Source organism: Asparagus officinalis, chromosome 8 (assembly GCF_001876935.1).
Source record: "Asparagus officinalis chromosome 8, Aspof.V1, whole genome shotgun sequence".
Lineage (NCBI taxonomy): Eukaryota > Viridiplantae > Streptophyta > Magnoliopsida > Asparagales > Asparagaceae > Asparagus > Asparagus officinalis.
Window position 1 is genome coordinate 5,035,724 of NC_033801.1, and position 25,779 is coordinate 5,061,502.

General features: G+C 40.8%; 3 protein-coding genes across 3 annotated transcripts; 2 read left to right on the forward strand and 1 right to left on the reverse strand.

Moving 5' to 3' along the window:
- On the reverse strand, positions 367–7,966 carry LOC109820733. Its single transcript, XM_020386929.1, has 4 exons — positions 7,938–7,966; positions 5,547–5,677; positions 2,447–2,555; positions 367–750 (listed from the first exon to the last, which is right to left on the reverse strand). Exons 1-4 carry the CDS (start codon positions 7,964–7,966, stop codon positions 684–686), a joined length of 336 nt encoding a protein of 111 aa, XP_020242518.1. The 3' UTR covers positions 367–683.
- LOC109819856 (serine/threonine-protein kinase D6PK-like) lies at positions 8,994–12,460 on the forward strand. The gene is made up of 3 exons (XM_020385804.1): positions 8,994–9,149; positions 9,519–10,713; positions 11,399–12,460. Exons 2-3 carry the CDS (start codon positions 9,665–9,667, stop codon positions 12,243–12,245), a joined length of 1,896 nt encoding a protein of 631 aa, XP_020241393.1. The 5' UTR covers positions 8,994–9,149; positions 9,519–9,664; the 3' UTR covers positions 12,246–12,460.
- LOC109820734 (probable leucine-rich repeat receptor-like protein kinase At1g35710) lies at positions 14,030–15,541 on the forward strand. Its single transcript, XM_020386930.1, has 3 exons — positions 14,030–14,389; positions 14,509–14,940; positions 15,020–15,541. The coding sequence occupies exons 1-3, from the start codon at positions 14,030–14,032 to the stop codon at positions 15,539–15,541; spliced, it is 1,314 nt and encodes a 437-aa protein (XP_020242519.1).

Genomic DNA, 25,779 nt, shown 5'->3' on the forward strand with positions numbered 1-25,779 from the left:
AGGACGGATCTATATACAGTCCAGGTGGGGCCACAACACCCCAAAAATTTGAGGAAAAAAAAAGATAGGATGGTTTCGGTAAAACCTCCTCTCTTAAAAAGTAAAATATATCCATTCTATATAATTTTTGTCTTCCTTTTTGGAAATATTTTGATGATATTAATGTTGGCTATTCTGCTTGTTTTGTTTGGATTGTTGTGTATCTCTTGTGAATAAAATTATATTAAGAAAATTTTTCGTCTATCTTTTGTATGCGGCCCCCCGGAACTAAAATCCTGGATCCATCCCTACCCTCCACCCACCAAAAAAAATAAAACCCCCACCCACAGCAAACAATTAAAAAAAAAAAATTACACATCCCGTTTGTTGCGAGCTACCATCATGGATATTATCCAACATTAAACTTTTCGTAGTAATATCACTAACTCCTATACATCCCCTTTATTGCAAGCTACCATCATGGACATTATACAACATCGAACTTTTCGGAATAACATCACTAACTTCTCCTACGTACACCCCCGTGTCAAGCAAGTAGGAACCATGACGTCCCCAGTGATGCCATATAATTCCCAGTTTCTCCCTGTTCACTGCAGGAAATGTTACCCTCTAGTCCCTCACAAAAGTCCCCATTTATGACTCGCTCCCACTTGACAATCTCAGCAACCAATCAAGAGGGGGTCTCATGATATTTCGGCGGCAACCAGGGGGGCTCCTGAAAATAAGGCCTGCCGCTGCTGTATCTGCTCACTGAAATTATAAGCAAGACAAAGGTCAGAATACTACAAAAGCAAGTTCTCTCCTTTTATTACCTACCTTTTTCTGATCCACATAAAAAAAAATTCAGATAGGTTAAGAAAATGCAACTGTGAGAGCAGAGGAGAAAGCATCATTGATTACGGACATGGATGCAAACTAAAGGTCTACATTCAAAGAACCCTTAAATCCATACTTCTGTAGTCAAAACGAATTCAAGGCTTCAAGACTAAGACAAAACAGCCTATAAAAAGCTATGCAATCCCAACTGTAGTTCATACAATTGACTCGAGAACAACGATCATGGACCATGATGAAAACCGTTCTGTGCCTGTTGTTGATTATGGCCAACTCCATGAAAATCCAGAAGTTCGAGCTCAAGCGATAGAAGTTATTAGGAATGCGTGCAAGGATTTAGGTTGCTTCCAGGTGAGGAAAGATGCATTTTCGTTTATTTTTCATTCATGGGTTAGAATAAGCTCCAGGGCTCAGTTGTGACTTGACTCAATCATATAGATTGACCAAGCATGAGCTATTTCATAAATAAGTAGTTGAGGCTAAAGGTTCAATGTCTAGCCTGTTAGGATATAAAATTTCCATGTGTAATGCTCACAGCTTCAGAGTTCAATGTGTAGCCTGTTTGGATATAAAATTTCAGGAGTCCTCGTGAGGGTTGAGGGCTATAATTTTAGAATCCAATATGGCCGTGTAGGTTGAGTCTTTTTTCCCCTTCAATGGGTCGAAATCCGTGGGATTTAAACTTGATGTTTACTATGATACCATGTTAAAGTCCCTTCCGCTAACCAAAACTCCAACCTAGTGAGGGTAGAGTGTTTTATATTCTAATGTAGCCCAGGATTATGATATGTCACTATCCAACACAATTGGTATTCTTACCTACATTAAATACACAACTTACTAAACATAACAATCTCAACACACATGAAAAGTCAAAATCAAACTGCATGTGCATGGAAAATAGAAGGCTTGTAATGTACTGAACAGTTTGCACATCTGGTACCTCATATTCAAATAATACTAGTAAATCTCCCCTGGAAGATCTGCTAAAGATTCAGAACCTCCATGAGCAGCACAAAATAAATAAATAAATAAAATTAAAAAATAAAAAAATAAAAAAAACCCGGACTATAAACCATGCATAAAATGGCGTAAAGATAGGGTCACATTAAGTCCAACTAAACAATAATAACAACGTGGCATACATGTATTCTAGATTGCTAACTATTCCTAAAATTTAAAACAGTGACAGATGATCTGTAGATTAGTGCTCACATTACATTTAAATTAATCACAATAACAATGAGTACAAAATATGTAATACATAGTATAGATTACTGACTATGGGCATCATTAGATGGACAACATCACAAATATAAACACATATATATAGCTGTTTGCTGCAACCTACAAAGGTTTCAGAAGGAAGCTTTAGTGCTTATCATCCATCATTAGATTGAAAATCAGGGAGAGAACATGATGGTCCAGACCAAGTCCTGATTCTTCGTAATTTATCATATAATAAAGTACACAAAGGCGGAAGTTAGGTTACACCATTCCCACAACACAAGAAGACTACAAGCATTGGGTAGCTGTAGTGAGTTGAATTTCCTGCGAATTCTGTTATGTAAATAAAGGATTATACTTCCTAACATGTTTGCAGATTATCAACCATGGAATCAACACAACAATCATGAATGACGCTCTGGAAGCAGCTTCAGATTTCTTCGACTTATCAGCAGAGGAGAAAGAAGAATTTGCATCAGATGACACATCAAAGCCTGTCAGATATAAAGTAAACCCAAAGGATGGCATCAGTAGGGCTAGAGATTTTCTGAAGCTCTATGCTCATCCCCTCAGTGAGTGGATTCATTTATGGCCATTAGTACCACAAGACTACAGGTAAAGAAATAATTTTCATCACCTAAATTATAGGAATGAATAATTTGTCATCATCATAACAACTCACGGCAACTATAAACATAACTTTTTTAGATTCCCAATACTGACGTTTCCGCCAAACTAGTTATCAAATGCTAATAAACAAATGATGACACTCGACAACTGTTGCCTTTGTTGTTCGTTCCTGAGCATTCTATATTTTTATAATATCATCGAATATGAGCTTAGCTGACCCCTCCCTTTCCGTTTCTCTTTAGATGTAGAGCTCAGATTTGTCCATGTCAGATCCAGATGAGGAATTTCCTCAGACGGACAGTTGATATCCAGTTACGTTTGCATGCATGTGCACGTGGATCTGATCATGTAGGCCCATAACAAGACTAACTAAAATAGACAAGGCGGATTCACAATTATCAGATAGATAACCCCGCTGCTGCATTACTCAAGAAGGAAGGCATACATAAAGGAATTTGGATTCTCTCCAATACCAAAAAGTAGCGGAGAAACCACTACTTTTTATACTAACTATTGATTATTTACTGAGATTGAGATTCATTCTAAATTTAGCACTGACCATACCTCGAATCTCGATATATTGTGCTCATACCTAATTTGCACTCAAAGACAAATCATATCCATCAATTAGGAAATCAATGATTCTGACGAAGTAGTAGTCTCTCCACTACTTTTTATTTATAGTGGATCAGGATCCGAGCTATTTCTGCATGACTTACAGAATTCTGAACTTTTTCTTGTGTTTGCATATATAACCACTCCACCCCCCACCCCCAACAAAATAATAATAATAATAATAGAAATAAAATAAAAAAAGGAAATAAGCAAATTGAAAATTAGACTAACCCTCGTTAACTATTAAAAATAGTCGTAAACGACGTTAACAGGTAGAGTAAAAAACTTACCTTTTTAGAAATTCTACGGTTACCTATCCTTACAGGTAAAGGATATTAACAAAAGAAGTTATCTTTAGTAGATATGCATAAACTTGTACTGAACACGTGACTACTTAAAGTAAATACCACCAGTAATGGTACTTAAGTGAGACAAGTTCCGTGTTTTTTTAATGATTTATAATGCCCAAAGGGGTTTTGTCAAATTTACCCATTATTCACGTGATGCTATCATCAGGGAAAAGATGGGGAATTACGTCATGGAGGCAAGAAAAGTAGCTTTGCAAGTGATTGCTGCAATACTAGAAAGTCTTGGACTAGATCAAGGGTACCTCAGAGACAAGTTTGATTGTGGAATGCAAGTTATCGCCACCAACTTCTACCCTCAGTGCTTCGAGAGGAACCTTGAAGTGGGACTAGATTCTCATTCTGACTACGGCTTCATTACCATCATCCTTCAAAATTGTGAAGGCCTTCAGGTCAAGAACCCCAAAGAGGAAAAATGGAGAGCGGTACCATACAATGAAGATGCACTTCACGTCCATATAGGTGATTATATGGAGGTCTTAAGCAATGGACAATACAAGAGTTTGGTGCATAGAGCACTTCTGAACCCTGAGAAGAAAAGGATCTCTATTGCAAGCATCCATAACCTTTCTATGGATGAAAAAGTAGCCCCAGCCAACGATTTGGTAGAAGAGTTGAATCCTATGAGGTATAAAGATAACAGCTTTAGAGATTTTCTCAACTATCTGTCGACTGAAGACTGCAAGAAAAGCAAGAGATATATCGAGCATCTCAATATCCTGGGAGAATGATCTTTTTAGTTATGAGTCCACATACCTTCCTCTTACTATTTCATTGCTAAATAGTATCACAGAGGACACCGATCTTCATGAAAAAAAAGCTTAGAGAAAAGAGACGCTGTCACTATCTAATATGTCAACTATTATGTGTGTTATAGGTATGCTCACTATTTCTACTCTAATACTCTAAAGTTCTAATGTTGTACTAAGGAATGTAGTTTACCATAGCAAACTTAAAGAGCTGACACTCAAACGGGTATGCTGTCACAAATTATGTCATGACGCTGGTCAAATGAGAACAACTTCAGATGTGATATAACAGGGCGTTATTTTGGGCACAACTTTCTGTTCTAATTAACATAATTCGACTTATGCTCTGTTGTTTGCAGCTCTTGGTGAGAGGAACAAAACTAAAATCTTAAAACTAAAGACATGGCCATATCAAGGTATCATTCCAGATGGAATTTGATATACAGCTGCAATGACAAAGGTCTCAAGCTATACCATGTGGTTATAAATGCAAAATTTCTCCGCACGGTCTTTTCTAAACAATAACATATCCATCATATGGGATTCAGCCCTGAGTAAACGAGCCCGTCCCTTTGTTCATGAAAGCTATGTTTATACGGGAATTACTGAAAAGGAAACTGCAGGAGAAATAAGCACAATGCATTTATGAAAATATATCGTCAAATATGTGTTTATGCACCATGAAGTATCAACTAACACTGGATTAATTGGAGGTAATATAAATCTATTCCCTTAAAACAAGGATCATCAATAAAGTCCTTTCTCATTAGTTATCGATGAAGCGTCTTTAGTGAGATAACCTGTCCAACCCTGATTATTACAAGAATGCGAGGATATCCAATATGATAAAAGAAAATTAGGAGCTGCCGCCACATTTTTCCTTTTTCAAAAAGACACCATCAAGTACTAATATTATCAAAATTTAGACAACTCAGTGGCAGCAAATAAAAATTCTTCAGCAATCAAACCCACATCCCTAATTAGCATAAGATGGACCATAAACAAATCCCACAACAGAAAAGATTATCAAATTACAAACTGAACAAACCACAGAAAAGTATCTAAAAAGAGCAAAAAGAAATAGACATATATAAAAGAATAGCAAGCTAAAAGATTAGGAATATACCAAGATAACAGCAAGAATCAAAGCTCTTGAAGGCGATTGATTTCAGTGCTCGCTCGGATTTTGGGGAGCAGAGATTTAAGACAGGCGAGCTCGCACGGGGATTTTCTCTTCCAGGTGGGTTGTTGGGCTTACTGAAGCCCAATATGTCAGTGCCCGTGGGCCTTATGTCGTATTAGGCTAATTGCTGTTTACGCTGATCTTAGATTTTAGTTAATCATGGTTAAGGACAGAGGATTACAGACCAAAACAAACAAAGCATGGCTATGCAATATGACTGGTTTCTTTGGAGGTTGAATCTACATGAAGAAATCTCATCTCTTTAATCTCATTCTCTATTTGTACGTCTATTTTTTAAACTAATGTACAATATTGTTGTTTTCGTCACAATGATGATGATAATAACCATAGTATAATAATAGTAATGCCAACAACAAATAAACTTTGGAATAAACACTTGTATTGTGTCATCGAAAGTGATTTTAAAAAAAAAATTCACATTGTACTTTATTATCAAATATGAATTTTCAAAGTGAAAAATCAATTTCACACAAAACTTGATGCCATCATAATTTAAGTTACTGGTGAGAAAGGTACATAAGGAGTTGTCATCTTAAACATTGAATTACAATAATTAATTGTTCACAACGCCGTAAATTAGGTTCCAATATTTTTTAAAAGGGTTTTTCCCTAGGAACCACAAAAAAAGTATTACACATAAATCACCTTTTAATTTCCAATTATATATAAATCATCTTTAAAATAGGTTTTTATTATAGTCAAACATTCATTGAAAATAAAAAAGAAGCTGACAAATTCTAGTTCAAGTTACATGAGTTGTATCTTAACGAGACCTAAACACTAAAAAAATGAGTCGCATGCCTTAAAATGTGAGCTTATAAGGATAATTTTGGGCTTTTACTGAAAATTTTGACTTTGTAGCCGGTTTATGGCAACAAAAATTCACTTTCAAAGTGGTTTACTTATAAGGGCCTGTTCGTTTATTTCCTAAAAACCAAGAAATGGAAATGGAAAAGGTGGAAATCTCAAAATAATCCATTTCTTCCATTTCCATCCCTAAAACTCACCCACAACATACAATAAAATATTATTTTCATCCAACAACTCATCCACATCATCTAATAAAATATTATTTTCATCTAACCACTCATCCACCACATCTAATAAAATATTATTTTCATCTAACAACTTATCCACCACATCTAATAAAATATTATTTTCATCTAACAACTCATCCATCACATCTAATAAAATATTATTTTCATCCAAACATCACTCAACTCATCTCTTTTCATCATTTCAAATCACTCACATCATCGAATAAAATATTATAACAATTCACCTCATCTCATTAACATTTTATTTCTTTGTTTTCATCCCAAAAAGTTATGAAAACACTTTTCTTAATCTTTCTTCACATCACCCAATAATACAATGGCAACTCATCTCATCTTATTTCATTTCTTATTTTTAAGAATGAACCAAACAAAAGAAAACAACAAAACTACGGGAAATAGGTTTCTTATAATTCATTTCCTTATTTTTTTCGCCAACCGAACAACATCAAAACTAGTTTTCTTAAAAAATCACTCACATCATCCAATAATAATGTGACAACTCATCTCATCTCATCTCCATTTCTTTGATTTCCTTTTTTTCAGCCAACCAAACAATTCAAAAACCCATTTTTCTTAGAAATAGTTTTCTATTTCTTTGATTTCCCATTTTTTTAAGGCAAACAAACAGGCCCTAAATTAAAAATGAAAGGTGATTTTCATATGATTACATTATATTTGAGGTCCTTTCTAGGGAAAAAAACTCAAAAATTAATCATCACTTTGCTTTCTTTGTTACTTATGATAATTATTATTTTGCATAATCCGGGTCGGCATGCATTGTCAATTATTTTAATCAATCACGACATTCCCAAAGACGTAATAGCACTCTTATGAGTCTTGGGCTAGGTCTAAAAAGGAACCTAGCACTTATTGGGCTTCACCCCTAGGCCTCTTGATCCTAGGGCCCTTGGGGCTATTAAACAAGAGCCCAAATCTCTGTTTCTTTCAAGGGCTAGGGATTTGGGTCAGCACATTCACCCACCCCAGTCCAACTCTTTAACCAAACAAAAGTGTGAAGGAATCATTAAAGTGCCCCCCTTTCTCTTCCCCCCAAAAATCAAATACTTCAAAAGCCTTGTCAAATCCGTGCTGGGTTCTTATTATGCAAAAGTGAGTCTATAATAAGCATGAAGAAATGAAAGGGGGGCAGATCCTTGTTATTATTGTTATAAACAGGGAGAAAATAATTACAAGATCCGCAGCTAATCATGCAGTCACAATGTAGAATATCTGTATGGGTCATTTTGGAGCTCACTTGTCAAAATTTCCACCAGGAATCATCATTGTCTGTCTCAGTTTGTGAGGATTCCGTATCCAAACGCTGAATCTTGCCTACATTAAAAAAATCATGGAAAAAATGCTAACAAACCTTGATTTCAAGAATCGAGATTTGATTTTGTTGCTCATATGGTACAATTCAATGATACTTTTTTGGATGCGAACAGAAAAAATAAGATGAGTGATGTAATCTATTATCTATAAATTTTCTGAAGTTTTAATAAATCTAGGATAAATTATAATTTGGAATTTTTTTTAGTACCAAAACTTACTCGTTTGGTACGCGGGAATGAGGTGGAATGGAATGATCATTCTCACTTCTCATTCCTTTCTACCAAACACACCCTCTTTTTTGAAGTTAGAATGCTCATTCTCACTTCTCATCAATTCCCACTTTATGTGGGAATGAGTATTCCCAATGAAGTGATAGGGAATGGGCATTCCCACTTAAGTGAGAATCAATAAAATATACAATTTTAAAATACGTTCATTCTCATTTTATTTTATAAATTACACCCAAACATGAGAATGAGAATGACCATTCCATTCTCACATTCATTTCATTTCATTCCTTCTTCCATTCCATTCTCATTTGAGTCCATTCCCACGTACCAAACAAGGCGTTAAGAAAATGAAGCTCATCCTACTTTGGGAAAAAAAACCCAAAAAAGTAAACGTTTTTTATGAGGGGTGTTTATGAACACTCACTACTCACAAGGGGATAGAGAGAGAGAGAGAGAGGAGAAATAAAGAAATAAATTAGCGCAAATTAGGAAAGACCGGCTCACTATTCATTTTTCTCTCTCTCTTATTTCATACTATAGGTTCATGTAAGAACAACCGATATTTTTCTTTCATACCCCTTGAAAAACTTAGAAGCAAGCTTATTTTAAGTTCTTTTTCTACAAGTAATTTGTTAGAAAAAGGAGACTATAATTAAACACTAGGAAAACCCTCAATGAATTAATTACCTTTATCTACAGGGAGCTACTTGTAAAACGCATCACCAGCAAAAGAACAGAACAAAAAGAGAGAATTGCAGTTACTGCTCTCTCACACTGCTCCTCTCTCTTTTTTTCCTTTACTCTTTTGCAAAGAGAATGCAAGATCAAAGAACAAATCTTTAGAAGTTAGACCACTAAAATCCCATTGCTCCTCCTCTTTGAGCTCTAGAACTACCTCTCCTCAGGTCGTCAAACTTCATCCTTCTGCTTTTTTTTTTTGAGTTTTTTTGAGCTAATTTCTACTATTTTCCCTTCATTTTTTGAGGAAAGCTTCCCCATTTAGATCTAACTAATCATTTTTTTCTTTTTATTTCCTGTTTCTTTGCTGTGTGTGATAGTGTAATCTCATTTAGACAAAATGCCTGGCTTTTTGCCAATTTTAAGTTATTTCCAAAACAACAATCACTAAAATTAGGCCCCTTTTTTTTTCTGTAATGTAAACCCCGCAATGTTTCCTTTTGTTCTTCTTCTTTCTTTTTTTTTCACTTGGGTTTTCCTGTGTACCTATTAATTCTCTTGCTCCGTGCTTAATTTCTTCTTTTTGATCTGTGCAGATTCTAAAAATCAAACAAGAGAAGCAGCATGAAGTGCTACTATTAAATTAGTAGCTGGATATATCTAAGTTAACGAGTTTTTGTGAATACCCAGTTTGAGTTTCCTCTGAATTTGGTCGTAGTGTGATGCCAGTTATACACTGGAGATGGAGAGGCCTCTGAAAGAAGAACAAATTCCATTGGATGTAAAAGCACAAAAGGAATCAACCCATGATGCTGCTAGCATCAAGAGTATGGACTCCTGCGACGAAGGATCAAGCTCTTTCTCGGGTGCAAGCCATCCCCCAGAGCCAATCGATTCCGATCTCATGGGCTCAATGTTCGTCCCAATCGACGAGAGCAGGGCTCAAGCAAGCTGTTTGATGAGAGCCCTCTCAGTCAAAGGACCCTTCATAGAAAATCTCTCCATTAAAATCCCTAACGAGAAGCCAACCATTGCTCCCAATTCTCCTTTAAATGATTTGGGTTCTGTCAATTCCCCATTCTCGATCCCTCGTGCATCTCAAACAACAGAAAATTCTGAGAAGGAGTGTGTGTGGGATGCTTCTTTGCCTCCTAGTGGCAATGTAAGCCCTCTCACTAGCATTGACAGCGCAAGTGTAGACGCAGCAGTGAGCATCGTGCATAAATGCTTGGCTTCATATAAGAGCAATGGGTTCATCGGGGAGAAGAACTGTGAGAGTGCGAAGGAAAGTGCTGTAGGAGACTCACTAGGAAGTACAAAGACTAGCATTAGCCGAGCGAGTGATAGCAGCAGCCTAAGCGATGATAGTACTTGGAGTAGTGTAACTGGAGGTGTTAACAAGCCCCATAAAGGGAATGATCCGAGATGGAAAGCTATCATAGCCATTAGGGCTCGCAATGGTTTGTTGGGGATGAACCATTTTCGGCTTTTGAGGAGGCTCGGGTGTGGTGATATCGGAAGTGTTTATCTTTCGGAGTTGAGTGGGACCCGTTGCTATTTCGCAATGAAGGTGATGGATAAGGCATCACTTGCTAGCAGGAAGAAGCTAGCAAGGGCTCAGACGGAGAGGGAGATTCTTCAGCTTCTCGATCATCCTTTCTTGCCGACTTTGTATACACATTTTGAGACTGATAGGTTTTCATGTTTGGTTATGGAGTTTTGCCCTGGTGGTGATTTGCATACTTTGAGGCAGCGGCAGCCTGGAAAGCATTTTTCTGAATATGCAGCGAGGTACTGTTTAATTCTTTAACCAGTTGAGTTTTCAGTTATTAATGTTTTCTATATTCTGATTGATAGTAGTGATGTAGTTTGCATTCCTTGGAGGTCTTAAAGCACTAGAATACTTCATTAGCCCAATAACTGTTCTTATTTTGTATCCTGTCATGCTTGAACTTTTATGATTTTATACATCTTTCCCTTTGTTGTCAATTTTATCATGCAAATTTTTTTTTGATATATGTGTTGCTTTGTTTGCCCTATAACTTGTTATTTGTAATGACATGTTTTATAAATATACTTTCTGTTTTGTGATGAACCTAATACTTTGTTACCTAGATCTATTATATAGCCTACTCATTTAGTTGACACTACTTGTAGTTTAAAAAAAGTTCTTTTAGTACTGTTCAATAATGCACACTTTCCTCTCGCCTTATGCACTGCACAATTTAGGCCATAACTTGTTATTTGTAATAACATAGTGTACATATACAGCCTCCTGATTTGTCACGAATCTAATTCTTTCTTACCTAGAAACTGATTTCACTGATACTATCGCTGCTTATTTGTGAGAATGTAGAACATTTGAGCCCTGTAACCTCCTTATTTTCTCAAGATAGCAGTATATATATTATTCTGAGTAGTAAATTTAAGATCTAGCTTGTTAATTTGATGAAGTTATAATTTTTCATTATACCAGGTTTTACGCAGCTGAAGTACTATTAGCTCTTGAGTATCTCCACATGCTTGGAATAGTCTACAGAGACCTCAAACCTGAAAATGTACTCGTTCGAGATGATGGCCATATAATGCTCTCAGATTTTGACCTATCGCTTCGTTGTGCAGTTTCACCAACCCTAATAAAATCCTCACCACTAGATCACAATCCATCCAAACAGTCAACAGCATTCTGTGTCCAACCTTCATGCATCAATCCTACTTCCTCTTGTATCCAACCCTCCTGCTTTCTTCCTCGCATTTTCCCTCAAAAATCCAGAACCAAAAACAAAAACTCGAAGAATTCAAAACCCGAGCTTTTGGCTGAGCCCACAGCAGCAAGATCAATGTCCTTTGTCGGTACCCATGAATACCTTGCTCCTGAGATCATCAAAGGTGAAGGCCATGGAAGTGCAGTAGACTGGTGGACTTTCGGTATTTTCCTCTACGAACTTTTATACGGGAAAACTCCATTTAAAGGGTCAGGCAACAGAGCAACTCTCTTCAATGTAGTCGGTCAGCAGCTGAAATTTCCCGACGCACCTTCGACGAGTTATGCAGGTAGAGATTTGATCAGGGGGCTTTTGGTAAAAGAGCCACAACAAAGGTTTGGATTTAAGAGAGGAGCTACCGAGATTAAGCAGCATCCGTTCTTTGAGGGTGTGAATTGGGCTTTGATTAGGTGTAGTACGCCGCCGGAGCTTCCAAGGCCTGCACCAGAGATTGAAGTTCCAGTGAAGTTTGGGGTTGGAGCAGGGAGCAGTAGTAAGAGGATTGTTGGAGCTGATGTTAAGTCTGGGGGAAACTTTCTGGACTTTGAGTTCTTTTAGTATAGGGTCTTTTTTCCTTTTTCTTTTTTAAAATTTTAGTCTTTATATCAGTGGTTTACTTTATAGAAGTTATTCGAGTAGGTGAGTTTAGTTAGACTAGATATTGATCTTTGGGCAATAGAGTCAGTGGACGGATGAGCATTGTAATTGTATCTTTACTTTGCTTTACGTTTTAAATACCTCTTTCCTATTTAAATGTGCAAGTTTCTTTCAAATATCCATGCTTTATTACTTACTCTATATCATCATTATTAAAGTTTATTCTGTTGCATCAAAACTTCGAAGTTGTGGCATCGCTTTCATGGATCATGACCAACGCTTGGACTATTTGCATAGTGGTACGTTTCCAAGACTTGGACTATTTGTGAAGAGGTACATTTTTAAGATCCTTTTGTATACATATGCAATGAGGTTTGAACCGAAGTTGTTTTAATATTGAGGTCCTTGAAGCAGACTATGGACTTATTATGTTCGAAGTCCTTGAGCAAAAATACAAGAGAGCCGCCAGGCACGACTCACGAGGGAGGAAACTAGCAAGCAACCCACTACGAAGCAACTTGTTACTGTACAATTATTGAAATCTTGTGAAATTTGTCCATGTCTCAGTTTTACTTGCCAAAGTTCTATATATGAAAATACATTATCATCTTTCACTTGCATTCCTTCATCTTTAATGGAGTTCCATCGAGGGCTGTTGAACCGTATCTGATTCCGAGTAAATATCCGTAACCGTATCCATTAGGATACGAATATGGTTACTCAAATCCGAATACGTACCTGAAACATCCGAATACGTATTAGTCATACTCTTACTATAGTTTCGATTCTTAGATTATGGATTCTTGGTTAATTTTAATGATCAAGATGTCTAATCTTAACTTTTTAGTTATAATGAGCATATTAACAAACTCTTTTGTATCACATAAACTATGTTTTTCTCAATACTATCTAGTTTTTTCATATCCGTTTTATATCTGTATGCATATCCGCTTATATATCCGCATGTATATCCGTAATCATTTCTGATTTTAGCGGATATAGATATGAATTTTTCTTACCGAGGTATATCTGTATCCGTATCCGAGATGGGTAAGCGGGTATAGATATGGTAAGCATCATATCCGAGCCGTATCCAGACTGAATGCACTCCTAGTTCCATCCCATTCTCTTTGCAACTATACATTTGGTACTTTTTTTGTTCCCTTCAATCTCATCAGCAGAACACAACAACTTCTCTGACCTCTCATCACTCCTCTCCTTCAAAGCCAATGTGGATGACCCATTCAAATTCTATCGAGCAATCGGACAACCAACACTTCCTTCTGTACTTGGACTGGCATCAAATGCAGCCAAACAAGGCAAAGAGTCGTCGCTCTTCAGCTCGACAACTTATCTCTTTATGGCAAAATCACTCCACATATTGCGAACCTCTCCTTTCTATCCTACCTTAATGTCACAAACAATAGTCTCACTGGCCAAATACCTGAGTCTCTAGCGTATGTGCCTCGTCTTAAGCTACTAATGCTCGGTCAGAATCAGCTTTCTGGTTCTATACCCCTATCCATTTTCACTATGTCATCGTTGATTCTGCTTTTGCTATTTGAGAATGATCTGTCAGGGACTCTTCCTTCGAATTCAAGCTCTATTCAAACAATGCTTCCTCAAATCTTTGTTCTCAGTGGCTCATTCAATCAGCTCACTGGAAGTATCCCATCTGGATTCTCTTATTGCAATCATCTTCGCACATTGTCTTTATCTTACAACCAGTTCAGTGGAAAATACCGATGGAGCTTGGAAATTTACAGCAGCTTCAATTTCTGTATCTTGGCCCGAATAATTTGACAGGTACTATACCTGTTTCTTTTGGTAATCTTACAAGTTTGGTTGGTTTGGTCGTCGCTCAAAATGATTTATATGGGACTATTCCTGAGGAATTGGGAGATCTTTCAAATCTCCAACAATTATATCTCGGTCGTAACCAGGGATTAACAGGTTCTATTCCGATTTCGCTCTCAAATATGTCATCACTTCAATCAATCGACTTTGCTTGTGAACTTTGGCAACATGCCTCAGCTTGTGACTTTGTATCTAGGATGGAACAAGTTAAGTTTGAGGATTGGATTTTCTTGGCTCACTTTCGAACTGTAGATACGTAGAAAATGTAGGTTTGTGGAAAAATGAGTTTGAGGGTTTTCTTCCGAGTACAATAGGCAATCTCTCGAGAAGTTTATTGCATTTTGTTGCAGATGGAAATCTTATTAAGGGAAAAGTCCCTGCTGAAATTGGCAGTATCTCTAGCTTGACGAGTCTAGGATTGGGTACTACTGAGCTAGATGATCCAATACCCTCTGAAATAGCAATGCTAGAAAATCTTCAGTTGCTAAGTTTGGAGAATAATAGATTATCTGGGTCTATACCATTTGAATTCGGCAATTTAAAGATGCTGAACACATTGTATATTTATGGAAACAAACTTTCTGGAGCGATACCAGACTCACTGGGAAATCTCAGTTCATTAGAACACTTGGAGCTTGGCGAAAATGCATTATTGTCAGAAATTCCTCAGAGTATTTGGAATCTAACTCGTCTAATTGAACTCGATCATTCAGAAAACGTTTTCCAGGGATCACTGTCTTCAGCAATCAGCAAAATGAAGGCCTTAGACAGTTCGAGCATTTCAATGAATCAGTTATCGGTTAGAATTCCAAATGCTATAAAAAAAAATTCAAATGCTTAGTGCTTTAGATCTTTCATATAACTGGTGTACTGGACAGATTCCACAAGTGTTGAGTGACCTTATTAATATCGCGTATTTGAACCTTTCATGCAATAATTTTTCAGGTGTAATACCCGATTCTTTAGCCAATCTTCGCCGCCTCAACAGTCTAAACCTGTCTTTTAACAAGCTTGAAGGAGTCATTCCAAATAAAGGCGCATTTTTGAATCACACAGTTATATCTTTGGTAGGAAACAAAGCATTATGCGGATCACCAAAACTAGGCTTTCCACTTTGCTCTTCAAATGTATCAGTTTCTCATTCAAAGAGTAGGCTTCATTCGCTCAAGTGTATCCTACCTGCTATTGCTTTTGCTCTAATTATTGTTCTTGGCCTTTATATCCATCTAAAGTCACATAAAGGGAGATCAAAGAATTCAAATACAACAGGCACACAATTTCGCAATAATTATAGACTGATCTCATATCATGAACTTGTTTGTGCCCCCGAAAACTTCAGTGACGCAAATTTACTTGGAAGAGGGGCATTTGGATCAGTGTACAAAGGGCAATTAGACTGACGGTCTTCTCACTGCAGTAAAAGTCTTGAATTTGGAAGTCGATGGAGCTTCAAAGAGTTTTGATGCAGAATGTAATGCTTTACGAATGGTTCCCTATAGAAATCTTGTCAAAATCATCATTGCTTGCCCCGACTTGGATTTCAGAGCACTCTTTCTCCAATTGATGCCTAATGGAAGCCTTGCAAGATGGCTCCACTCTCATAAATACTGCTTGAGCTCACTTCAAAGAATCAACATAGTTATCGATGTGGCTTCAGCTATTGAGTATCTTCATCATCATCATTCTCAAGCTGTGCTGCACCATGATCTGAAACCAAGCAACATTCTTCTCGATGAAGAAATGACTGCACATCTTAGCGACTTTGGCATTGCAAAACTATTAGGCGGTGATAATCAGAGTGTAACTTCAGCAAAAACACCAGGGTCCATTGGATATTTTGCTCCAGGTAATAATCAAACTTTTCACCTTTTTATATTGAATCAGTATTATTTGGTTATCTTTTTTGTATGTTATCCTTTTTTTGTATGTTGGATAGAGTATGCATCAAATGGAAGAGTATCAACAAAAGGGGATGTTTATAGCTTCGGGATATTGTTACTCGAGATTTTTATATGTAAAAGCCTACTGATCCTATATTTTTCTGCAAATCAAGCCTGAGGCAATATGCATGTGATGCATATCTTAATGGTCCGCTGGAAATTGTGGATCAAAATCTTTTGAACGATGAGTCTGGAAATGCAAGATCGAGTGATGATGTACCTTACATCCATTCTTATCTTCTTTGATGGAATTGGGTATAATTTGTTCAAGTGACTCACCTAAAGAAAGGCTTCTGATGAAAGAAGTCGTGCCAAAATTGCAGAAGATTAGCGTGGACTACTTAGCAAAGTTTCTCAATGCTTGAAGCATTGGGTGATTCAAGTATCACTATTGTACTGTTTGCTGTGTTAAGAATCTGAGAGAGCAATGATTTTGAATATTGAATCTTATTTTGATACAATGAATCATGGTCCCTTTATATAGGGATGAGGAAATAGTTATACATGGTAATTACAATCAAGGAATGAATCAAGCAAAATCTCCTAAATATATGCAATCTCTCAAATCAAGGCTCAAATCAAGGAGTAAATATTCTAGGCATATGTAGAATATTCTAACACCCCCCTCAAGCTTATGGAGGCTTGAAGAGCATCCGGAGCTTGGATACGAGGAACCGGAACCTGGCAACCACATGAGGTTTGGTGAACAAGTCAGCTGTCTGAAACTCGGAAGATATGTGCGGTAGCAGAATATGCCCTTGAAGAAAGTGTTGACGAACAAAGTGACAATTCACTTCAATATGCTTAGTTCGCTCATGAAAGACATCATTGTGGGCTATTTCAATGGCACTTTTGTTATCACAGTATAAGGGTGTGGGCTCAGGATGGTCAATACCCATATCTTGAAGCAGCCAGCGAAGCCAAACAATTTCGGCAGAAGCATGAGCGAGAGCACGATATTCAGCTTCGGCACTGAAGCGGGCAACGACAGTCTGTTTCTTGCTTTTCCACGAGATGAGTGAATCGCCAAGGAAAATACAGTACCCTGTCGTGGAACGTCGATCAATAATATCACCAACCCAGTCTGAGTCAGAGTATCCTTGTAACACAGGACAGGATGTAGAAGAAAGATGCAGGCCCTGGTGCAAGGTCCCTTTGATGTAGCGTATGATACGGAGATCAGAACGAGGAGCAGACATGAATTGGCTTACAATATGGACAGCATGGCTGATGTCTGGTCTAGTGATAGTGAGGTAGTTGAGACTTCCCACAAGTTGCCGATATAATGTGGGATTGGGTAGTAGGGTTCCATCAGAAGGGGAGAGTTTGACATTCATCTCAAGAGGAGTATCGACAATCTTGTTGTCAGTAAGGCCCTCACGGGAGAGAATATCAGAGGCATACTTTACTTGGGAGAGGAAATAGCCTATAGAGGAGTGAGCAACTTCAATACCAAGGAAGTAACGAAGGCCTCCTAGATCTTTCATTTCGAAACACGAACATAGATAAGCTTTGAGCCTGAATATACCATTCAGGTCATCCCCGGTGATAACCATATCGTCAACATAAAATAGTAGGATAACAATGCCATACGAAGAGGAGCAAGTAAACATTGCTGGGTCATGAGAGCTCTGAGAAAAACCGTGCTGCAGAATAGCTGTGGAGAATTTCTCAAACCAAGCCCGAGGCGCTTGTTTGAGACCATAGAGAGCCCGTCTAAGTTTGCAAACCTGTCCAGGGGAATGAGGAAGCCCAGGGGGAGGTTGCATGTAGACTTCTTCATTTAGATCACCATGTAGAAAGGCATTCTTAACATCCATCTGATAAATAGTCCAATTGCGGATGGAGGCAACTGAGATAAGAGTGCGAACGGTGGTCATACGAGCGACTGGGGCAAAGGTTTCTTCATAATCGATTCCATACTCTTGAGTATATCCCTTTGCAACAAGACGAGCTTTGTATCTGTCAATAGACCCATCAGCCTTTGTTTTGATTTTGTAAATCCATCTGCATCCAACAATGAATTTTCCAGTGGGTAAATCTGTGAGAACCCAAGTTTCTATTTTCTGAAGAGCAGCAAGTTCCTCAGACATAGCTTTCTGCCATTGAGGATCAGCAGAAGCCTCACGATATGAGGATGGCTCATGGAGAGATAACAAGGCAGAGAGGTAACATTCGTAATCGGAATGCCAGACTAGTGGGTGTCGATCTCGGACTGGGCGCATTAAAGGGTCGTCGGCAGGAGATACAGACTCAGGACAAGACGTAGAGTTGTCAGCAGGTGGACAGACAGTCACAGGTGCAGGAGGAAGGTTAGGTGGTGGCATAGGAGTGGTGACAGGATGAGTGGTAGGTGTTATCACAGGATCAGCTATAGGAGCAGTGACTGATGGCATAGGATCTGATACTGGTGGATTAGGGGACTCTGGGAATGGGTCGGCAGGAAGAGAGGTTACAGTATTTCTGAGGGGATCTTTGGACAGGGAGTAATATGGTTTATGTTCCCAGAAAGTAACATGGCGGGAAATACGAAGACGTTTGGCAATCGGGTCGTAACAGTGATACCCTTTGTGTTGAATCCCATACCCCAGGAAGACACACATGACATTTTTAGGAGTGAGTTTTGTTCGTTCTCGTTTTGGGAGTAACACAAAACAATTGGATCCAAAAACATGAAGCTCAGAGTAATCTGGAGTGGTCCCATATAGACGCTCGAAGGGAGATAAGCCACTGGTAACAACTGAGGGAATGCGATTAATAAGAAAGGCAGATGTGTGAATGGCTTGCCCCCAGAATGTGGAAGGGACGGATGAGGAGACAAGAAGAGTACGAGCTGTTTCAACAAGGTGTCGGTGTTTTCGTTCTGCAACCCCGTTTTGTTGAGGGGTGTCTGGACAAGATAGTTGGGGGAGAGTCCCTTGTGATTTTAGGAACTCAAGAAAGTGTTTGGATAAGTATTCTCCCCCGGAGTCAGATCTGAAGACTTTGATAGTTTTCGAAAATTGAGTTTTAATCATAGTAGCGAATTCGATGTATACTTTTAAAAAATCAGATCGAGAATGAAGTAAATAAGTCCAAGTGTATCGAGAATAATCATCAATAAAGACCACATAATAATGAGCTCCACCCATAGAAGTGACATTGGCTTTACCCCAGACATCAGAATGCACAAGATCAAAAGGAGAGCTGGAAGTAATTGTACTATTATTAAAGGGAAGAGCTGGTTGTTTTGCCAGTTTACAAGCAGTACAAGAAGGATCCTTGTCTGAAGTAGCTGGTCCTAACAATCCTTTATTTATCATGTATTTTAGGTGAGGAAAAGAAACATGACCAAGTCTGGAATGCCAAGAGATAAAGGAGGATGAATTGGTAGTAAGAGCCGTGAAAGATGAGTTGGTGGAGGATGGAATTTGTAACTTGTTTGCCACATATAATCGTCCAACTCTATGACCGGTCCCAACTTGTATCCCCGTCGAGCGGTCCTGTATAACAAAGCCAGTAGAATGAAAAATAACGATTAGCCCAAGATCACATAACTGTCCAACAGATAAAAGTTGCATAGATAGCTGAGGAACAAGAAAAACGTCCGAGACAGATAAACCGTTGTTAGTTTTTATGGAGCCAATGTGACTAGCAGCAATCGTAGATCCATTAGATGTATGAATCTGTGCAGATGAGCCCATAGGCATGGATGACTCGAAGTGTGTGTAGACGGTAAAAAATACCTCCGTGGACTTGTAAGAAATCCGCCTGTAAGGGGAAGTCGCTCAAAGCCACAGGAATTCACCCTTTATCACAACTCGCCCGACCGAGTCTGTATTCAAATTCGCCAGCAGACCTCAAGGCCGCCAACATGGCCGGGTATCTGCTACCCCACGTGCTGAGATGGGCTTTCCCACCCCTCTCGACCTGAAGGGAGAGGGCACAGTACTCCAAGACCGTCAAGTGGCCGCTCACAGTACGAATGATTGGGCAGGTGTCGAGTCGACCTGAACATTCATAAATGCAGCTCACCTCGACGGTCCGAGTCAAGGGCTGGATCCGCCGACATTCGGCAAGCTGTCTAAGCCCACTCGAGTACCAGGAACCCGCTTCCCCACCTCTCTCGGCCTGAAGAGAGAAGACACGGTACTCCAGGCCCGCCGAATGTCTGCTCACAGTACAAGTGATTGGACAAACACCAAATCAACTTGCACCCTCATAAATGCGACTTACCTCATTTGTCCAACCGAAGGGTGAGAGCCGCCGGCGCTCGGTGGTTGGTCAGATCCACTCGAGTATCTGACAGCCGTTGTCACGCATACGAGGAGGGGCTTTCCCACTCCTACGTGACGTGATGCAAAACACGGCCCCTCGAATGACCGCTCGTGATACGGGTGAACGGCAGGATGTCTCTGAACAATGTATGGTCACATCCCATAATTCAAGGAATAACCAAACTGCCTCTCTTTCATTTAAGAGCCTCTTCCAACAACCTTTAAAAGGGGTCGAGAAACTTTGGAAAAGGCATCGAGACCAAGCTCTTTGCATAATCTTTGCATTGCAGCACCACTTTCTAGTTCCGAGCCCCGATCGCCGGCGAACTAGAAGGTCCGAACTCTATCGACTCGAGCTTCTACTGCGTACTGAAGCTCCCCAGCAGCCTCGGTCGGACGGTCCAAGGGAAGCAGACTCGACACGAGCATCGAGCGAAGCATCCTGTAGCCACCAAAAGTCCCCACACTAAACAAAAAGGGCATTCCCTCTGCCTCTGTTGTAATTTTGATTTATTAGTTTGTAATAATCCTTCTTATCAATACAAACGAAGTTCGCTGTTTTCGGGAGATTAAAATTTACACCCTACAGAAGATGGCGACCACAGTGGGAGTTGCTGTTTTGTCAAACGAAATGGTGGTGGCTCAATTCGACGAAGTTGCTGTTGGGATGACCGTACGTGGAGTCCCTAGAGATCGAGTTCGACCAAGCTAAGTACGAAGAGTACTTGTCTTCTTCCTCCTCTGGTAGCGATGTGTCCCGCAAACGCCACAGAGTCGTGCGCCGAGGCCGATCTCAAACGGCTAAAGCCTCCGCACCTGAGGGTTCCACCCAAGTCTCGTCAGGGGAACCCACTCCCTCAGAATCGATCAAGGCCAAGCCAGAGATCGAGAGCAAGGGACAAGGGTCCGCCAGATGGGTCGCCAAGCGGCTCCCGCAAACACCTGTCCCGGAGGAAACGCCGGTTTACAGCCCGCGGTGATGCTCTCCTCGCTGGAAGAGCTAGCCAACAGCAACGGCAGACACTCGTCAGACAGGAGGCCCAAACATTCGTTTCACACAATAGCCTGAATCATTGTACAGGCCCGAGAAACGTCAGACGAGAAGGCAAACTGCCCGACGTCGGAAGGCTCTCCAAATCAGGAGCGCCAACCGAGGAAGACAGGGCCACCCACTCAGGAGGACTTCGCTTCTCAGGTCACATCCCTGATGCGAATAAACCACCCTGAGCGAGCGAGCCTACCCGAATAGGCGAATCCCCGAGGGTTGGCGAGCCTCGCCATAGCCCCTTGGCGGATAAACGTAGAGGCAAAGAAGTAGGCGACACCTCGCGAACCCGCTCATTCAAACGAAGGGTTGAAACTCACCTACATGCTGGAGTTCGCCCAAACACGAAAACTCGCCCGTCAAGGCGAGATCGCCTAACTCCAGCACCAAAACGTTCCACTCAGTGTGCACTAGAGAATACATCCAAAGATCTCTCGTGCACTCACCCAAGCGATCCTTCTGACGCTGGGGGTTGTCACCAACCGCCCACAGAAGACCTCCGGGAATACTTAACTCACAAATGCACCATACATGAGGCGAATCCTCAGTGCCATTGCGAAAGGCTCATCCACACGGTACTCGTCGACTGCCAATGCATAGGAACGGCGAAGCCTTTGGTGTTCGAGAGACTTTATCGACTGCCCTCTTGACCAAGACCCTCCCGTCGAAGGCATCGTCACCAAAAAGGATGCGCTGCCGACGATCTAGAACTCCCGTCTGCTACAGTCAACATGACGGACAAGGGTAAGGCAGTGCTTTCCGACTCTCCAGATTCGGACTCCGTCCTGGGGCCTAATCCTCGGCTTATTCAACACCGGCTGTTCGCGGGAAAAATTGTTGCTTTCTTCATTAATGATTCCATTGTACACTCTTGTAATAGTCTATCAATTACAAAGATCCGGTCTTTTTATAAGATCCGGTTACAATGAAAATCAAATTAAAAAGAAATGAAAGTTACAACTTTGTTTCCTTGTTTGTCGAACGAATCGCGAGCTCCTGTTTTGCGGTCGCTCGCTTTGTGGGTTCTTTGCCTGCGCCGGGGTTGTTTGCCGTGGACCACCGCGCGATCTAGATCCGGTCGGATCTACGCAGTACAACGGGTATTATTTCACCAAGGAAATAATAGCCGGGGAGGATTGTTTCACCAAGGAAACAATCGTCCAAGTCTCGGGATCTAAGACCAAGCTTAGATCCGGAGTGTAGCAACGTAGATCTGAGATCCGATCCTCTCGAACACCTGCCTTATTTGACGTTGATGATCGCCGAGCACCAGATCTGAAGGAGTGAGTCCCCGAAGTCCCAAAGTTTCAATCTTTTTTAAGTTCCGAGTCTCCAATCCAGCAGGGCTTCGCCTCTCCAAATTTTCCAACCCTCTCAAATGAACAAGGGGGTGGCCTATTTATAGGCTACCCTCACTGTGCCTTGGGCACAGTGTGGCCGGCCACCTAGGTGGCTCGGCGGCCACCGAGCCACCAATAGGTGGCTCGGCCACCGAGCCACCACCTGGTGGCTCGGTGGTGGCCGAGCCACCTTGGTGGCCGCCGAGCCACCAAGGAGGTGGCTCGGCCTCCGAGCCACCATTTGGTGGCTCGGAGGTGGCCGAGCCACCCCAAGGTGGCTCGGCCACCGAGCCACCTAGGTGGCTCGGCCGAGCCACCACTTGGTGGCTCGGCCACCGAGCCACCTTGGTGGCTCGGTGAGCCGCCTCGGTGACTTGGTTTCCGAGCCCCTCCGGGTGTTTGGTTTTCTGCTGTTTTCCACCTTTGGGTTCTGTCCGTGATTCGGTTGATCCAGACTCTGATTTGATTCCTGATTTGGCAGTAAGTCGGATTCCTGATTTGGCAGTAAATCCACTTCTGAGTTCGAGTCCGAAACCGATCTTGATTCGATCGTGATTCGTCCGAGTATGCCCTTGGTTGGATGACTCGTTGACTCTTCGAACACTTGGCTTGATCCCGCACGCGAATGGACGTATTCCGTTGCTTGCGTGCGATTAGTCAATCTCGTTGCCTCGTTGGTTTGTCGGTTTGTGCCGAGCTGAGCTAAGGGACCTATAAGCAATTTTATATGCCTACAGATACCCCCTCCAAAGCATTTCAGTCTCGTTCTTTTATAGAAGAGTCTGGAATACTTTGGATATGATTGTCCCCACCCTTCAGTCGGTGTAATGGGACCTTGGAATGACTTCCGTTCTTGATTCCTTCAATTCTTCAGGCTATTCGGTGCTTTGTCGAATGTCTGAAAGAGTTTCGGTACTGCATTTATTGTCTGACCGTTGTCGGAATTTTGAACCTTGAAGTCGGTTCCTGATTTAGCTGACTATCGATTGTTGGCGTCGAGTCTTTATCTGCAACGCGTTGTCCGGCGTCGTGTTGTTGAGTTATCCTTAAGAATGTTTATAAAAACATTCTCCGAGTTATCCTTAAGAATATTTATAAAAATATTCTCCAGGAACTTCTCAACCAAAAATAGGGAATAGTTTATACTCATATACCTTATTGGAGTATTTAAGAAGCAGTTTATACTCGTATACTTTTCGGAGTATCGATTCTTTCATTGCAACGCATTGATCGGCGTTGACCTAGGGTTACGCGTTGACCGGCGTTGACCCTAGGGTTTCGAATGTCATACGTTGACTGTTTGGTCGCAACACGTTGACTGGCGTTGACCTAGGATTACGCGTTGTCCGACGTTGACCCTAGGGTTTCGAATGTCATACGTTGACTGTTTGGTCACAACGCGTTGACTGGCGTTGACCTAGGGTTACGCGTTGACCGGCGTTGACCTAGGGTTTTGAACGTCGTTGGATGCTCAAGTCACGAGACCAACTAGTGAAGCTGATGCGTCAGTGACTTTCGTATTTATAGGATTTTTGGCAAACCCTCAGCCATCAACGGGTTTGATGAGCCTTTACCGACTACCGTTTGAGTCGGGCTAGCATGCGGATTGTTCAAGTCCGTTCCGCATGTGACGTTAAGCTAAAAGAGTTAACCCTTTTAGTGCTACGATATTGAATACGTAGACTTCGTCTTTCTCCTGTGAAAAGACTAAATAGCAACGTGTATGAGACGTTGACTTAGGATTTTTGGCAAATCCTCAGCCTTCAACGGATTTGACGTGCTTTTACCGACTACCGTTTGAATCGGGTTTACATGCAGATTGTTTTAATCCGTTCCGCATGTGACGTTGCGCTAAAGGAATGAACTCCCTTAGACTTTGTGCTATGATGTTGAATACATAGGCTTTACCATTTGTTACGGGAATAGGCTACCCAGCGACGCGTGTTAGGCGTTGACTTTAGGATTTTCGGCTAACCCCCAGCCTTTAACGGATTTGATTAGCCTTTACCGACTACCGTTTGAGTCAGGCTTGAGTCGGGCTAGCATGCGAATTGCCTAAATCCGTTCCGCATGTGACGTTGTGCTAAAGGAACGAACTCCCTTAGACTTGATGCTACGACTTCGAATACGTAGACTTTGCCATTGTTACGGGAATAAGCTACCCGGCAACACGTGTTAGGTGTTGACTTTATCCCTACTTAGGTTTCGGGATAAAATACCCCAGACTGGTATTCTGGTGTCTTTTTCAATCGGTAAAAGACTAAACCGGCGACGCGTGTTAGGCGTCGGCATATCCTTTCTTAGGATTCAGGATGAAATTCCCCATGCGTGTAAGGCACGGATTTTGGTGTTATTAATAACAACCTGCCACAATGTTGAATATGCGAACGGGTGTTCTTTTTAACGGTTAAGAACTAACCGGCAGCGCGGGTTAAGCGCAGACTTATCCTTGCTTAGGTTTCAGGATAGAATACCCCAGAATCGAACTCTGGTGTCTTTTTCTACGGAAAAAGACTAAACCGGCAGCGCGTGTTAGGCGCAGACTTATCCCTGCTTAGGATTCGGGATAAACTTCCTAGGATGAATCCTGAATTCTTCGAAAAGGATTGGTATGGGGAAGGAAGAATTTTATATTCTATTCCCCGAACAAAGAAGGAAAGGAGACTCGAGGTGGGATCTCCACCCCCAGAATCCGGAAAGGTGAAACTAAGAGTGGGATCTCCACTCCGAGAATCAAAAAGATTCGGATAACCCTAACTGTCGGAAGGTTTGATTATCGAACTAAAGATGAATTTCTCGTTTATCGAGAATGAATCGTGGTTTTGGTCCTAACTGTAGGAAGGTTTGACCAAGTGGGAGGTTTGAGGTGACCCTAACTGTAGGAAGGTTTGATCACTCGATTTGAAAGTGGACCTCTCGTTCATTGGAGGAATCGAGAGGGGTTTTTGGTTTTGGTCCTAACTGTAGAAAGGTTTGACCGAATGGAAGGTTTAAGACGATCCTAACTGTAGGAAGGTTTGATCGCTTGATTTGTGGACCTCTCGTTCATTGGGAGAA